At 47.1% G+C, this 16,764-nt stretch overlaps 1 protein-coding gene across 1 annotated transcript in view; it reads right to left on the reverse strand.

Annotated features, from left to right (window-relative positions):
• The window catches only part of PKD1L1 (polycystin 1 like 1, transient receptor potential channel interacting), a 1,386,277-nt gene that overhangs the window by 333,948 nt on the left and 1,035,565 nt on the right, over positions 1–16,764 (reverse strand). The window contains exon 53 of the mRNA XM_085607392.1: positions 2,508–2,618. Within this exon, the coding sequence (XP_085463518.1) occupies positions 2,508–2,618 (111 nt within the window). The remainder of the gene's footprint in view (positions 1–2,507; positions 2,619–16,764) is intronic.

Raw genomic sequence — 16,764 nt, forward strand, 5'->3', positions numbered from 1 at the left:
TCCTACAGCTCCCTGGTGAATTTGGAATCTGTTATTGACACTCTTGGCTCTCAGTTAGGGCCCACCTGACCCTGTATTCAGTAAATGGGAAGAGGAATGTTTTCCCTTTTCGACACATTGGGTAGTCCTACATACTTAAATAAGTTGAACTCTGCATTGCTAGCATTGATTAAGGTTTCTCCTCGGTTTCCCTCCCTTGGTCTTGTAAGGCTTCAATGAAAGGGAGAATTATATTTTTCAGCCAGAACTTCTGTAACCAGAGAACTTTACTAACCCTGTTTCATGAGGGATATTTACACTCCCAAGGCCTTCCTCAATACTGCCATGCAGATAGTGTACTCAGTTGATTTAGGTCCTTCTGGAAACGAGGCTGCATTTTAGCCACATTTTTTTGTAGATGTGCGCAGGTGTACCCATGAGGAAATAAATTGTCATCACCATTGTTCTCTTCAACTTTAGGCAGATAATATTGTTGAAATTACAGCGCACCAGAGGCAGAGTCAAAAAGCTCCTCAGACTCCTGAAAATTCTTAGGTGTTAAAGTATGGATCTGTGTCAAAAAGGATTCAGCTTCAATCTTTGCACTATGCTAACTTTCTTGAGTCTTAGATGGCCGGGGTGTGCAACCTCCAGGATGTATGCTGGTAAAGTCAATGACCTAAATCTTAGCGCTGCAGGAGGAAAAAAATACAGCGCTGGTTCCATGGAGCTAACTTCGGCCTTCAGAAATAACTCCACTACTGACTTCACAGGGACTGAAGAAATGACCACACCTAGGACTGACGTCACCAGCTTTGACTGAGACTGAAGAGCCATGGGGGCACACCAGACAGTGGTGCAGCAAATTTGGCTTTTAGAGTGGCACGATTTTGATCTTGAGAGTTCCATGGAGAAGGCACATTTCTCAGTTTCATATTCTGGGGGAACCACATTCGCCACCACAAGAGTATGCGGAGCACTGCTACTACGATTGGGGGTTTTTCAGAGAAGAATGTTTCTCTCTTTTCTCTATTATGGTTTTTGTTATTTAGAGATGGACACTTTAACGAGTCCTGCACCTTCTTTTCACCTTTGCCTCAGGGCAAAGAAAGGGGTAGGGTGGTTTGGTGCTACTGGAGTCCGAAGCCAACGTTCCAGGTATGAGACCATGTCAGTCCCTTCTGAGACCTCAGGGAGCCCCACTACCCTAATGTTTGTGCGGCAGTTACGTACTTCAGCATCTTCGGCTTGCCATTCCCAAATGCGCACCCTTTCCGATAGGTCCTCCACTGTGTAGGTCAGTGCCTTATGCTCCTGTTGTATTTCTCCCACTGAAGTCTCTACCTCTGACTTGGTCGGCCAACTTACGGTGTTCAGTCAGTAACAGGCCCAGCCCCACTGACACTGCACTAATGTCTACCTGAAGAGAGGTCTTATTGTCAACTATAGAGGCAAGGACCTTATCAAAATGTAAGTGTATGGAGTCCGCCAAGGACTGTGGTCCGTCAATCTCTCCAATCAGTGGTGGAGAGGGTTCCTACTAGGGGTGGGCGGAATTTGCGAAAGCGACTTTCGCAAATTATCGCGAAAATGTTAAAAATCTCCGCAAACAAGCGGAAATATCGCGAAAATGCGGAAGTTTTTTTCCGGCATGTTCGTGAGATTTTCTGCATGGTTGCGGGTCGCCAACTTACCCATGTGGTTGCTTGCGGGCGCGGCCATCTTGTTTTCAGTTGTCTCGCGGTGCATGATCGCGAGAAAAAAGACGTGATCGCGCGACGCAGGACGTCACTGCGGACGCGAACTGTCGCGAGACAGCGCAAATGGCTAAAACAATACAACATCTCATGGAGAACGCGACCGGATCGGGAAAACTTGTCGGCGAACGCGGGGATTCAGGTAAGGCGATCGCGCGCGAGAATGTATTATTTTACAGCGCGAGCAAGAACCAAATTATCGCAAAGCTGCGGAATGCGGAAATTTTGACATTTCCGCGCTCTCCGCGGAACGCGGAAATGCCAAATTATCGCAAATTCCGCGAACGGAACGGAAATTTTGCCCAGGCCTAGTTCCTACGTACCTGACTATGAACTTGTCGGTTTGGTCTTTGGTTTACCCATTTCGGCTGTATCGTTTGCAACTCACAACATGCCTTCTGGTACATACACAGACAGCAGCAGTCCCCATCAATCATACTGGAATGAGTTACATTGCCATTTGTTTAGAGAAATACAAGTCCGCTTCTTCCAAAGGCCCCTAACTGTGTCTTGCCTTGTGCTTTTGGACACTACACTTTCGGTAGACAAATAGGTGCCTGCAAGCACACATTCATAATCACTGCAGGAAAAGTGGTCCTAGTTGAACACATCTTGAAAACATGTTAAAAATATATTGAATATATTATTAGAGAATCAGGTAAAATAGTAACTGGTGGACAGGATAAATTCCGACCATTTTACATTTTGTATGCAAAATAGAATATGGAATTTAAATTCAATACTCTTTAAAGACAAAATGCATCTTCCTACCTTGTAAATTCTGTCCTGACTGCATGATTCAGTAGATACTCATCATTGGAAAACTTTCCAAATGCTAAAAGTATTAGCAGGAATAGCATTGCAGCATACATCAAAAACTCTCTGCAAAGTTAATAAAAATGTACATGTTAGAATTCTAAATTACAGGATTAAAGGTTAGTTTGATTCAGAGAGTTTTCCCCAAAAGTAGCACGTCTACCTTTGTATCTGAATTCAATTCAATTGTAACTTTATTCGGTTATTAAAACAAAACAGCCATAAAAGTACAAATAAAACCACATGTTTTAACAAAATTAATTCATCCAATAAAACGCAGTAATCACAATAATATCACAAATCAGGATATTATAGATTTCCGAAGTTTAAAAACATTTTTAAAAAACGCAGAGATAGATAGAACAGTTAGAATGTTATCTAATCTTAAAACAGCTAAAAAGGCAGGACGACAACGATTTACTCCCATGATCTTTAATATCGGCACAATCCATCTTCGCCTCGGTATTAAATAAAGTTTGCAGAAGAAGAGAATGTGAATGTCTGACTGCTCAGACAAATCATCACATGGGCATTTATTTAAATGTTTCGACCAGTTATTCATTTTAGGGAAAATAAGTGACCTGAATAATAAGTTTAATCTAAAACGAGTTAGTAAATACCTCTCGTAATCACTCATTTGTAACTTAACATATGGCTGCATTTTGCTTGTAATCGTTATTAGCTGGTGTGCGACCACCGTTTTAACATTTCAGTGGCGGTTCTGCATTCTCCCAAGTATTTCATGCACTTTTCCTTCAGGGCTTTTCTAGGGATATCGTGCAGATAAGAGGGATCATCGTAATAATCTGCCAGACCTATAGCCATAAGAAATTTCTTCACATAGCTTAACCATCCAACCTTGCCGCTATTATCTAGCCTCATCACATCAATCAGGGTTGTACGGTTAAATTCGCATTTCTCGGTGGTCCAGACCCTATGCCATAACAGAACCGGAGCGACCTTTTTGATGTCTTCTAGATATGGTTCTCCCAGTTCAGCGTGGCAAACATATGCCCCCGAGTCGGCGTGGATCAAGGGTAGGTGGATAGGCGTCCTGTACTACGGACTTCTGACACTGTACTATCCGGTGTCTGCCTCCAGCGCCAGCTCGTTGGATTTTACAGCCCTGCAGTGAAGGGCATTTTTTCCTAACCTGCACTAGTCACCACTTATTAGGGTGCTGTATGTGTGGTAAGTGTCAAAATTAAGCCACTACCACTACCAATGAGTGTGTGAATCACCTGGTCCTGAAGAATTGCGGTTACTTTACTTAAGCAAGAAACATGTTGACCATCTATAACCACAGCGTAATACAGTCAATCTAACTGTAATATTACGCACTCTATTGTTTTTATTGTAAGAGTGGGACCACAGTCATTTAATAAACACCATTCAGGTTCCCCACTACTTATTTTTAATACACTCCCCTCACCACACACTTCTCACTTGAAGGCCCTTACCTGCATTCACCCACCGGCAACTATGGAATAAAGATCTCCATTAAAAGGCGCCATTGGGGTCGCCGATCGGGGATTGCAGCGCCGCCCCGATTCGGAGCAGACCCGATGATGACACTTTACATCTGGGCCACATGCTGACGACATATGACAGCTAGTCTGCCGGGTGTGTGAGGGTCTTTTTCCTAAAGGAGGATTTTCCTCCTGACCTCAGGGACTCATTTATCTCTTCTTTCACCAGTAATTCTCTTTAGGAACAGCATACTTTCTTACTTATTCGAAAACATATGTGGAAACACTTTCTGGAACAGCTAAAAGATATTTCATGAAGGTGTTTTCTACCACCTGCCACGACTTCACATTTGCGTACCCCCACAGTCCTGCGCCATGTATCTGAATTAAACTTTAAAGACTAAATGGCACACAAGCACACATGGACATAAGTTAGAGGTTCCCCTTGGTCATCCTGGCGACATCATTGGAAAGTCTGGCTCAGTGACTTCTGGTTGAAAGCTAGGATCAGAAAGTTCACAGAAATCTTCAAATTCTTCACTCCTAGTTACTTGTCTTTACTGTAGCTCCTCATAGCCAACACCAAGGTAATAAGGGCTAAACAAATTATGTATCCACAATCAACGATCCTCAACTAGCCCCTCAGTAGACTCCTATTTACTATTGAGGTATTTGGCAAAGGAAAAATAAAAGGAACTGGTTGGCCATCTCCATTGTCTCAAGCTCATGTTATTTTACTCTGTTTTTCAATACAGCTCATTCACCAATTACTTGGCTTCTTGGTGCACAGCTTTGCTGCCATCATAGGTGCATCTAAAGTAGCTCCACATGCATTGCGGTTGGGATGCCTTGGTCCAACGAGCATGGTGTGGAATGAGTGTAGAATTATGTGATAGTGCAGGATTTTCAGTGGGGGTGAGGCTTATTATTTGCAATCCAAATAGGTGTTGATTCAGATATATTTTGTCTCTCTCTGCTGGATGTACTGCCGTAGGGGTGTGGGTCTCTTGACCCTCCAACTAAATCTGAAACAGCTGAGGAGGTGAAGCCCATCACTTTGGGTCCTACCAGACTCCATAGTGCATGGGCTGGTTACCGCTTTTCCGCTGCGTTGGTGGCAACTATCCCTTATTTAGCAGTTCTTTAGCTTAGCTTTAAGCTGAAATATCATGCGAGTGGTCTAACCTTTTCCTTAGTTATGAAATTAATGAACAAGTTACTTGCCTTCAGTAACGATATATCTGTAAGAGACAGATTAGTTATGGATTCCTCACCTTAGAATTACCCCCAGGCGTCAGACTTGATCCGGAGAATTTTTCTTCAGCAGTACCCCTGCATGTCGGTAGGTACTGTCGGTCGACTCCACGTTCGTCACTGGCATCGTGGTCACTGGAATAACGTCGCGGTATCTACCTAGACTCCGCCCCTGCGTGCTGACGTCATTTATGTTATGTTATGTTATGTTAAATCAATTTATAGCACGCACAGATACTCGGCAGAGTGTCACAGCGCGAACTAAGGAAAGGGCCCACAGACCAAAGCACTATTCAAAGAGAAGGGTTTTTAACTTTTTTTTTTAAAGATCACAGAATCTTGAGTGCTACGTAGCGCCAAGGGTAAAGCATTCCATGCCAGTGCAGCCTTGTGCACAAAAGAACTCCCGCCTAGCCTCTGACGTTTAAATCTAGGAGTCAACATCAAAAATTGGGAGGATGACCGCAGCTGTCTCGCAGGAATATAGAAGGCGAGCCTCTTCTGAAGGCAGGAAGGACCCAGGCCATATAGGGCCCTATGGGCAATGGCCAGGGATGTCAATTTTATTCGAGACTCCACCGGGAGCCAGTGCAGAGAGCGCAAATGAGCACACACACTACACCTGCGAGATATGCCTAGCAGGAGTCTGGCGGCCGAATTTTGAATGACCTGTAGTTTGTTCAAGAGGTAGCCAGAAATGCCCACATAGAGTGCATTGACATAATCCAAGCGAGACAAAATCAAAGCACGGACAACCGTTTCTTTAGTCGATCTAGGAAGAAGGGGTAAAAACTTCCTCAAAGCTGTCAATGTACCGAAGCAGGACCCAACCAGCTTTTTAACCTGGGTAGAAAAGGACAAATTCTCATTGTACCAGACCCCCAGATTTTTTGCAGCAGTACCCATTGCTTTAGGCAAGGGAAAGCCTCGGGGCCATAACCCTTCTCGAAAATTAGCTGGAAAAACACCATACAAGAGGACCTCTGATTTTGCTTCATTACATTTAAGCTGTGCCTGAGCAAGCCAGCAAAAAACCGAGGAGAGACAGTGTTGAGCCGCAAGAACTGAATCATCATCCTTACCCCAGGAAAAGAGGAGCTGAGTATCAGCAGCATAGGCCATCACCTCAGCCCCAAGTGACTCCGCTAAGTGGATCAGCGGAATGACATAGATTTTGAAAAGAAGGGTACTAAGGGATGACCCCTGTGGGACACCCGTAGCTACCCGCTGCGATGCCGAGACACATGGAGGAAGCCAGATATGCTGGGAGTGGTCTTCCAGAAAAGATTCAATCCAGCGCCAAACCGAGCCAGAAATCCCAATCTCTGAAAGGCGATCAAGAAGCAGAGAATGTGGCACAGTGTTGAATGCCGCCAAAAGATCAGGCATAATCAATGCCGCTCTCCCACCGGCATCCAAACACTCGCAAATTGTCTCTGTCACCTCCAGCAGTGCAGACTCGGCGCTAAACGAGGCACGAAATCCCGATTGGGCCGGATGCAACAGACCCGACGCCTCAACAAAATTAGTCAGTTGCTTGGTGACGAACTTCTTACAGACTTTGGACAGGCTAGGCAGCAGTGATATGGGGCGGTAGTTTCCCGGTATCATAGGGTCAAGGGACGGCTTCTTGAGAAGAGGGAGAATTTGTGCCCGCTTCCAGGAAGCTGGAACAAAACCTTCCTGCAAGGACATATTAACGATTTTATTAACTTCAGGATTGATAGTATCCGCAACCGCAGCCAAAAGTGTAGCAGCAGAGGGATCAGTTGGAGAGCCCGACTTCAAAGACTTAAGAATTTTGAGAGAGCAGGCCAGCTCAGTAGGCTCAAAAGTCGACAAGATATTAATAGGAGTGGCGGGCGAGAATCTGGACAGAGAGACCGTGGATGCCATAGTGCAAGAGGTAAAGCTGGCTTGTATAGTGCAAATCTTGTCCAAAAAGAACTTTGCAAGAGAATAACACCAAGTATCCGAAGCTGGTGCAGCTCGAGCTTGGGCACTAGGAGACCTAAATCTTTGCACAATAGAAAATATTTCTTTAGAATTGTTGTTAGCTTGATCAATACGCAGGGAATAATAGCAGCTTTTTGTGGCTGCTATGGCAGTATAGTAGCTTTTTTGTTCAACTCTGTGTGTGTTTAGCTAGAGGGCAGTAGCCGCTAGAGCGCCAAACCCTTTCCAGTATTTTACATTCATGTTTTAAGGCTTTCAGCTCTGAAGAAAACCATGGTTTGGAGGAAGAATCTCTAGCGAGCTTAGGCCGGCAAGGTGCAGAAAGAACAGACACAGAAGCAGAAATCCAGTCAGTAAACCTAGACAGATTTCCCTCGAGATCTACCTGGAGAGAAGGCCGAGACGCAGCCAAAAAGCTAGAAAACTGAGTGGGATCTATTTTACTAAAAGTTGGTGGACGATGGCCGTCAGCCTGCCTAGCGGGCTGGGTAATTTCCCAAGAAAAACATATGAGAAAGTGGTCTGACCAAGATACAGGCGAGGGCTTTACCACCTGAATCGGGAAGTTAGAACAAACGGGGTCTAAGATACGGCCCCCCTGATGGGTAGGGTGGGAAACACATTGTGAAAGATGAGCCAATTGAAGGGAGCTAAGAAAGTCAGCAGTCTCTCAAGATCAAGATGAAGATTAACATCTCCCAAAACCAAATAGCGAGAGAAGTGTAAAGCTCGTTCAGCCACCGCATCCACACATGATTTTAAAAAAGCCTCCGACAGACCAGGAGAACGATAAATAAGGGAGCCCCCTAGAGTGAAGTGAGGCGAGAACTGTATACTAAAGTCCAGCGCCTCACACTCACTCCACACAGCGGAGGCCTCACCATGTAGCATACATCCCTCCCTATACAAAATAGCCAGGCCTCCCCCTCTACCAGCTAGACGGTCCACACGATGAAGCTTATAGCCAGAAGGTGTTGCCAATGCCACAATGGGATTGGAGGAAGTGCCCAACCAAGTCTCAGTGACAAACAGCAAATCCAGGGAGTTATCGGTGATCAAGTCAAACACATTCATATGGTGCTTTCTTAAAGACCTAGCATTAATCAGGGCAGCGCTGATACGCAAGGCCTTTTTAGCTTCATTAGGCAGATGACCAGGGGGCATGGCAGACGTCAGTGTAAACCCACAATCTAAGCAAACATAATCCAACTGAGAGACCATAGGGAAACCTCCATGTGAAGGACAAGGAGGAGGCCGGAGTGTTTTCAATAACTCACCAGACAACCGCAGTGGATTAGCAGCAAAGGGCCCGACTTGGGCCGCATAACTGACCCTGGCCGCTGACTAGGCGCGGACAGGCGCAGACGGGCTTGCCTTAGGCGCAACTTTGGCGCGCCACCGGCGCGCCCGCTGCGCATCCGAGTAGATGCCATTAAGTAACGTTACCTGAGGGCGGCGTGCATCGACTAGAGCGCTGAACGCAGATGGCAAACGGCACAACAAAATGGCCATGGAGACCGAAACTGGCCTCAGAAAAAGTGCGAGTGCAGAAGAAAAACGAAGTGTAACACACTCCGAACACAGGAGAGCAAGTAAACATACAGAGTGCACAATTTATAGAGCCCCCCAATAAATTCCCCAATCGCGAGTCAGGTAAAAAAGTTAAAAATATTTATATTTCCAAAGCAGATTCCCTATACACAATTTGCAAAGCCCCCCAATGAATTCCCAGATCGCAAATCAAGTAAATACAAAAGGATTAAAAATTAATTGTATTTTAAAAAAAGCAGAGCAGTAAAGGTGGACCTTTACACAACATTCCACGACAGAAGCACAGAGCCATGCAAGACACTGACTACCTGTGCACAACACTAGGGCCCTGAAGGGAAGTCCCTTGGCCTAGCAGTCATTTCGCAGAACGGGGTGGATGGGTGGGGTGGTGAGGGATCCATAACTAATCTATGTCTCTTGCAGATATATCGTTACTGAAGGTAAGTAACTTGTTCATTTGAAAGAGACAATTAGTTATGGATACCTCACCTTAGAACAGATACCCCAGCAATACCATCACCGGAGGTGGGTCTGCGAACCAAGTTCTTACCAGGAAGTCCTGGAGAACAGAACGGCCAAAGAAGCCATTTCTCCAGACTTGGCTGTCCAGGCAGTAGTGTTTAGTAAACGTGTGCAAAGAAGCCCATGTAGTTGCCTGGCAGATGTCATGAAAGGGGACCCCACATCCCAAAGCAGTAGTGGCTCAGTTGCCCTGGTGGAATGGGCGCACAACCCACTGGAGATTCCTTTTTCACTAAGGAATAGCAGATTTTGATGCAAAGAACGACCCATCGGTAGATGGTTGCTTTTGCATGGCCCGACCTTTCTTGGCACCCACATAGCCAACAAAGAGCTGATCATACAAACGGAATTGTTTTGTGCAATCCAGATAGAAGGAAAGCACATGTTTTTGATCCAGATGGCAGAGCCTCTCTTCTTCTTTAAAAGGATGCGGGGGCGGGAAGAAGGTGGGCAAAGTGAGGGTCTGTCCTATGTGGAAAGAGGTGACCACTTTGGGGAGGAAAGAAGGACTTGTGCGAAGGACAACTTTGTCCGGATGAACACCCAGGAAAGGAGGTTTTTAAGAAAGAGCCTGCAGCTTACTCACCCTACTAGAAGAGGTGATGGAGACCAGAAAGGAAGTTTTAAATATCAGAAGTCAGAGGACAATTATGCAGCAGTTCGAATGGAGCACACATAAGATAGGTCAGAACCAGGTTCAAGTCCCACTGAGGCATTACGAAAGGAATTGGAGGATACAAGTGAGTAACGCCCTTAAGGAAGCGATCTAGAATAGGGGACTTGAAAAGAGAAGGATGGTCAGGAAGATTAAAAAATGCCGAAATGGCTGAAAAATAGCCTTTTAGAGTGCCCAACGCAGAGCCCTGCTGGGCCAAAGAAAGAATGAAGAGGAGAACCTCAGAAAGAGGGGCAGAAAGGGGATCCACAGCCTTTGCTGCACACCATGCCACAAACTTGTTCCATCTTACAGGCATATACCATTTTGGTGGAGGGACGCCTGGCTGCCAAGATAACGTTACAGACTTCAGGAGGAAGGTCAAAAGCTGTCAACTGTCGCCCCTCAATCTCAACACAAGGAGGTGGAGGCTGGACAGGTTCGGTGGGGGACCATCCATTGCTGCTGCGACAGAAGATCCTCCTAAAGGGGCAGTCTGATCGGAGGATCGATGGCCATGTGTAGCAGCTCTGGATACCAGACTCTTCATGCCCAGTCCGGAGCCACAAGAATGACTTGGGTCCGGTCGCACTTGATCTTCTTCATCACTCTGGGTAGAAGTGGTATAGTCAGAATGGCGTATAGAAGACCACAACTCCACTCTCAATGAAAAGCGTCGCAGAGTGAGTGCTGACTTGGAAATTCCAATGCGTAGAACAGCTGACGTTGCGCATTCTCTTCGGGGGTGATTAGATCTAAGCCAGGCTCTCCCCACCGCTGAAAAAGACCTTGCACCACCTCCAAGTGAAGACGTCATTCATGATCCATCCTGCACCAGCGGCTGAGTTTGTCTACCCTGGCGTTCAGAGAACTTGCCAAGTGTTGAACCACCAGGGACATGCCCTGATGTTTCAGCCACTTCCAGAGATGAAGTGCCTCCTGACATAGGGCCCATGACCCCACCCTGCTCTGTTTGTTGCAGTACCACATGGCGGTGGTGTTGTCCATTAACACCTGCACTACTCTCCCTTTGACAGAAGGAAGGAATGCCTTCAGAGCAAGTCAGATCACCCGAAGCTCCAGAAGGTTGATGTGGAGCCCGGACTCCTACAGAGACCAGAGGCCTCTAATCTCCACCTCTCCCACGTGGCCGCCCCACCCCAGAAGTGATGCATCTGTCACCACTGTGAACTCTGGTTGAGGAAGAGAGAGGGATCTGCCGTTGACCCAATCCTGGTTTGTTAGCCACCACTGCAATTGGTGTGCAGTGCCCTCTGAGATCTGGACGCAATTGGAAAGATTCCCCTGATGCTGTGCCCACTGGAACTACAGGTCCCACTGCAGAGCCCGCATATGCCACCTGGCATAGTCCACCAGCAGGATGCAAGAGGTCCAGTAGCCGCACGGTCATTCTGACCGAAACCCGGGATAGAGCCTGAAAGATCGGAATCATAGTCTGAATATCCCGGACTCGCTGCTCAGGAGGATAAGCTCAAAACTGCACTGTGTCCAAAACCGCTTCGATGAAAAGGAGCTTCTGAGAGGGGATCAGGTGTGACTTTGGCACGTTGATGGTGAACCACAGCGAATGGAGGAGATTGGCAGTAGTCTGGAGGTGGGAGACGACAGCCTGGGGTGAGCACGCCTTCAACAGCCAGTCGTCGAGATAGGGAAAGACTGGAACACCTGATCTGCACAGATGAGCTGCGACCACCGCCATCACTTTCGTGAACACCCGAGGGGCACTGGTAAGGCCAAATGGGAGCATGGTAAACTGAAAGTGCTCGTGGCCTACCATGAACCATAGGTAACGCCTGTGGGCTGGCAGGACGGGGATGTGAAAATAAGCGTCCTCTAAGTCCAAAGCTATCATCCAGTCCCCAGGGTCAAGGACAGACAGGACCTGAGCCAAAGTCAACATTTTGAACTTCTCTTTCCAGAGGAAGCAGTTGATGTTCCTGTGATCCAAGATAAGACGCAGGCCTTTGTCCTTCTTGAGCACCAGAAAGTAGTGGGAATAACAACCACAACCAACTTCTGGGGCAGGAACTCTCTCGATGGCTCCCTAGGCCAAGAGAGCCATACTTCCTGTGATGGAATTGAGGTGGCATGGATGGAGGTGTAGTCTCGAAGGGGAAGGAGTAGCCCCTTGGGACTATCTGCAAAACCCACCCGTCTGATGTGATGTTGCGTCAGTGGGGGAGGTGATGGCAAATCCTGCCACCCACTGGTGATTGGTGGCCCTGAAAGGTCAGACTAGGAGAGCTTGGAGGCTGCTGCAAAGGGGCGCTGGTGGACTGGCCCGCCCGTTGGCTCCCAGACCCACGACGGTGGGCCCCACGTCCCAGGCCACGCAGAGGTTGGACAGCTTGCGCAGGCCTGTGCCTCTGGGTGGAACATGGCGGGGCACCCCTTCCGTGGAAACGAGGCCCAACGATCTGGCTGTAGCCCTAGAGCCCTTAGAGCGCTCGAGCGCGTTGTCTGCTTTGTCGCCGAACATGCAACGGCCATCAAAGGGCATGTCCAAAAGAGTAGCTTGGACATCGCCTGAAAAGCCAGTGAACCTCAGCCAGGCATAGCGTCTAAGGGTTACTGACGTGGAAATTGTCCTACCTAGTGAGTCGGCGGTGTACAGCCGACACAGGATTGCTGCGTCTCTCCCTTCGGTCACTGCATGGGAGTGTACAGCCCGGGCCTCCACCGGGCATTGTGGCAGCACTTGCGTGACCAAATCCCACACAGAGTGGGAGTAACTGCCCAAGAGACATGCAGTGTTCACCGACCACAGTCCTAAGTTGGAGGAAGAAAATATTTTCTTTCCCCGGTGGTTCAGCTTCTTGGATTCCCTATCAGATGGTGAGGGAGGGAATGGGCCCTTGGAATTCGAGGCTTGGACCACCAAGCTGTCAAGGGTAGGATGGGAAGAGAGGGAAATGGGGTCGCCTGGAGCTGGACGGTGGTGTTTGGCAAATCATCCTGTCCACAGGAGACCCTGTGTTGGGCTTGGACCACGTGCCCAAAAGGATGTCTCTAAGGCCCTCATTGAACTGTAGCAAGGGCTCCGAAGAGGCTGCTGCCAGTTGAAGCACCTCGGTCAGGAGGGTAGTCCTAACCACCACCGTAGGAAGCTCAAGGTTTAAGGCCTCAGCTGCCATACGCAACACCACTGCGTATGACGCACCCTCCTCCGTAGCCACGGTAGTGGAAGAAAGCATGCCAAGGTCTGGGGAAGTGTCCAGACCACGGGCCTCAACCAACTCCTCTCTCCAGTCTGGTTCTTCCAAATGGTCAGCCAGAGGGTCCAGAGCCCCCTCCCAGTCCTCCTCACCTCCTCTGGTAGCCACTCAGGGCGATAGGGATCACCAGGGGAGAACAGGGATACAATGGTACCAGTCGTCGCCGGTCCCGATGCCGGGTGACGTCGGTCTGGCTCCGTGTCCACATTAAGGAGGAGGCTGGGTCAACGTTGGCTGGGGACACAACCGGCTTTGGAGGGGGCGGAGGTGTCGTCACTGGATCTGGTGCCCGAGGAAGTGTCACGAGGTCGCCAAGCGCTGATCCAGGCCTGGATCCATGGGGGCCCTGTGGCGCTGGAGCAGAAGCCACAGGCATCGAAGGCCTAGTGCCCCCCGCTGAGTCAGAGTGGCCCGAAAGTGCGCCGGCGGAGTTGGGCTGCCCAAAAATAGAATGAAGAGCTTCGTAAATGCTATGAAGTTGGGCAGGGGTCACCCTGGCTCCCAGAAAGGGAGGGAGGCTCGGGGTCGACCCAACAGGCTCCACTGGCGGAGCCGGGTGACTACCACCCATATCCTGCGTTGCGTCGGCCGACAGACAGGGAGAACGCGAAGAGCAACTGTGCTTCTTTGTCTTGTTTTTGTGCTTCGACTTACCCGAAGACTTCGACGAGGAGTGGCAATGGCTCTGCAACCGGTCCTGCGACCTCCCTCTCAACCGGGACCTCGATTGGCGCTGAGCCGACCGCCGGGCCTACTGAAGCTTTCGGGACCGCTCTCGCAAGATCTGCGCTGGCTGGCGCAGAAATAGAAAACTGACTGCAGCGCGCACGGGCGGCGTCCAAGTAGATACCGCGATGTCATTCAAGTGCCCATGACGCCAGCGACGAATGCAGAGTCGACCAATGCCACCTACCAAAGCACAGGGGTACTGCTGAAGAAAAATTCTCTGGATCCATTCTAGAAAATCACAGTACTCAATGTCCATAAAGACAAGATTGACAAAATTCAACAACACTTTAGCAACACAGACTCACATGATGTAACCAATAAAACCTTATGCTCCTGAGTGCCAAAATGATCCACCTTAAATTCCCTCTCAATTGGTGATCTGACAACATTTATCAGTCCCTAACAGCCATACCATGCCCTTTATAATAGACAAACTGTTTTCCTTCAGAAGAAACCCAACCTAGAGGAAGCCCAATGACCCTCAAAAATATGGTCCGAATACTCAACTTTCATTTCTGGGGACATTTATTTTAAATACCCTTGCAAACTAGCTTCACATGAAGAACAAGAGTAACAACATCCTACAGAATTATCACTCCCGGTTTGGACCACAAATAACACAGGACAACCATTCAAGGGGTTGATGATGCTCTTCTATAATGATGCAAAGAAAACTCAGGAAACTTAAATTGAATAAAAAATAAATTTGATAGTAATTAAAAGGGGGATACCAGGACCAAAATAAACAATTTTAAATTGTATCTCCCTGCACCTTTACAGGCATCACATGTTTTTGGCCTGAGAAGCACAAGAGAACATGCAGGTCCCAGAATTATTGGGTTTGATTCCACATGTTTTACCTGATTCCAGGCCATTGGTGCACGTTTTGTGCCAGCTCTCAGTAGGAGGACAATGTATGGCAAACATTTGCTTTTATGGGGTGCATTCCCACACCTGGTAAAACTTGTTCTCCATCTTTGCGGTAGTCACCCGGGGTTACAAATCCACTGGACCTCTTAATGGGCCCCACAGTGCCCATTTTATGATGACATATAGGGTGACATTTTTGAATATTTTGCTTAAATGATGTTTTTAGGTCTTGCCTACGCAGCGCATAAGCTGTCTCTTTGAGATATGCTGCATCTAGGATATGAGCTTCCAAAAACGCCCGTTTTTTCATTGGTTCCTCTTGCTGTCCTTTAGAATGCTGGCTTTTCATTGGTGAATACACTTAATAGTCTCTCCTTTTGGATTTTTGCATCCTCCCATGAGGACTGCCCCTGCTTCATGTGTTCTTACTCTTCAGGTTATTTACACTTCGAGATAGCTCTTTTTTTGGTTGGCCTGGCTCTTTGCTCCTTAAGTGTTCTGTTTACTTGTACAATGAAACTTCGGTTTGCTTCATTTGCTTGCCATCCCTTAATCTCCCCATATCTTCCCCCTCACCCCTCCCATAACACTGCTTACAGGTCCCCACCACCCTTCCAAGGCCACTGCTCATATTTTTGCTTAGTTAATTTGCAGTGCACTGTCCTCATTTAATCTCACTTTGTTGTCTCCCCTACACCCTTGAACAACACTGCTTGCCTGCCCTCACCTCCGAGTTCGCTGCATTGATTACTTATTGTTATTTTAAATTAATAGCTTTCATTTATATAGCGCAGCTATCCAGGTGCTCGAATTAAATTAAAGGATCAGCCCATAGTCACAAGATTTTGAGCCAACGCCAGACTCGAACACGGATAAGCTAACCAGTCGGCAACTCTGGCCACTGCGCCATATCCTTTCCCAATCCATGTTGCTATGTGCAGTACCTTATGTGCCCAAAAGAGGTCCCAAGGGACACCTAGTAACAGCTTGTGGTACTGCACCCTCACAACACTGCTTGCCGGCCCCCACCTCCGAGATCACAGCATTGATTACTGATCGTTATTTTAAATTAATAGCTTTAATTTATATAGCGCAGCTATCGAGGTGTTCGGAGTAAATTAAAGGATCAGCCCATAATCACAGGATGTTGAGTCAACACCACAATCTAACATGGATCCCCAGTCAGCTGTTCTGGCCACTGCGCCATGTCCTTTCTCCAACCATGTTGCAGGGTGCAGCACCTTATGTGGCTAAAGGAGGTCCCAAAGGTTACCAGGTGACAGCCTGTGGTACTTCACCCTTCCACTGTTTCATGCACAGTAGAACAGTAAATGTTGCTGAACCCACAATAACGCGCTGAATAGCTAAAGACTTATAAGGTCCCACAGGCAAGACTGATTGCATTGCAAATGCTTGTTTTAACGTCCTTTCAACAATGGCTCATTTTTTTGTTCTCCATCTGTCTTTTTGTATTTTTCATTATATACTGTTTTCTACCTGGAACATAATCTTCCTACTGATAGTGAATATTAAATAGATTGCTCAGCATACGGATGATAGTTGGATTATATTAGCTAAATTCTTCTTATTATTGGATTACCATATCTTGATATTCATTTTTGTTAAAAAAAATCTATCAAAAAGTATTTAAAAATTGTACTTTCCTATCAAGAATATTTTCATACTGTTTTCTCTATCACCACAGCAGTTTTAAGTAGTTTTCTTTCTTAGCTAGTCCTTGATTTTGTGAACTGCTTTCAACTACTTAATGAGTTAGTGATGAAAAAGAGCAAAAAGCGTAGTCTGAGATTTAATGGGGTAAATTATAAGGTTACACTTCCGTCTTATCTGCTGTAAATGATTTGAAAGTGTTCCTCTGTTGTCACTTTGTTTAAAGATGGAAGGCAGTTGAAAACATTTTTGCCAACGCTATATAAAACTCCTAAAAAAAACATTATAGCAAAGAACAA

This window comes from Triturus cristatus, chromosome 5_2 (genome assembly GCF_964204655.1).
Source record: "Triturus cristatus chromosome 5_2, aTriCri1.1, whole genome shotgun sequence".
NCBI classification, from domain to species: Eukaryota; Metazoa; Chordata; class Amphibia; order Caudata; family Salamandridae; genus Triturus; species Triturus cristatus.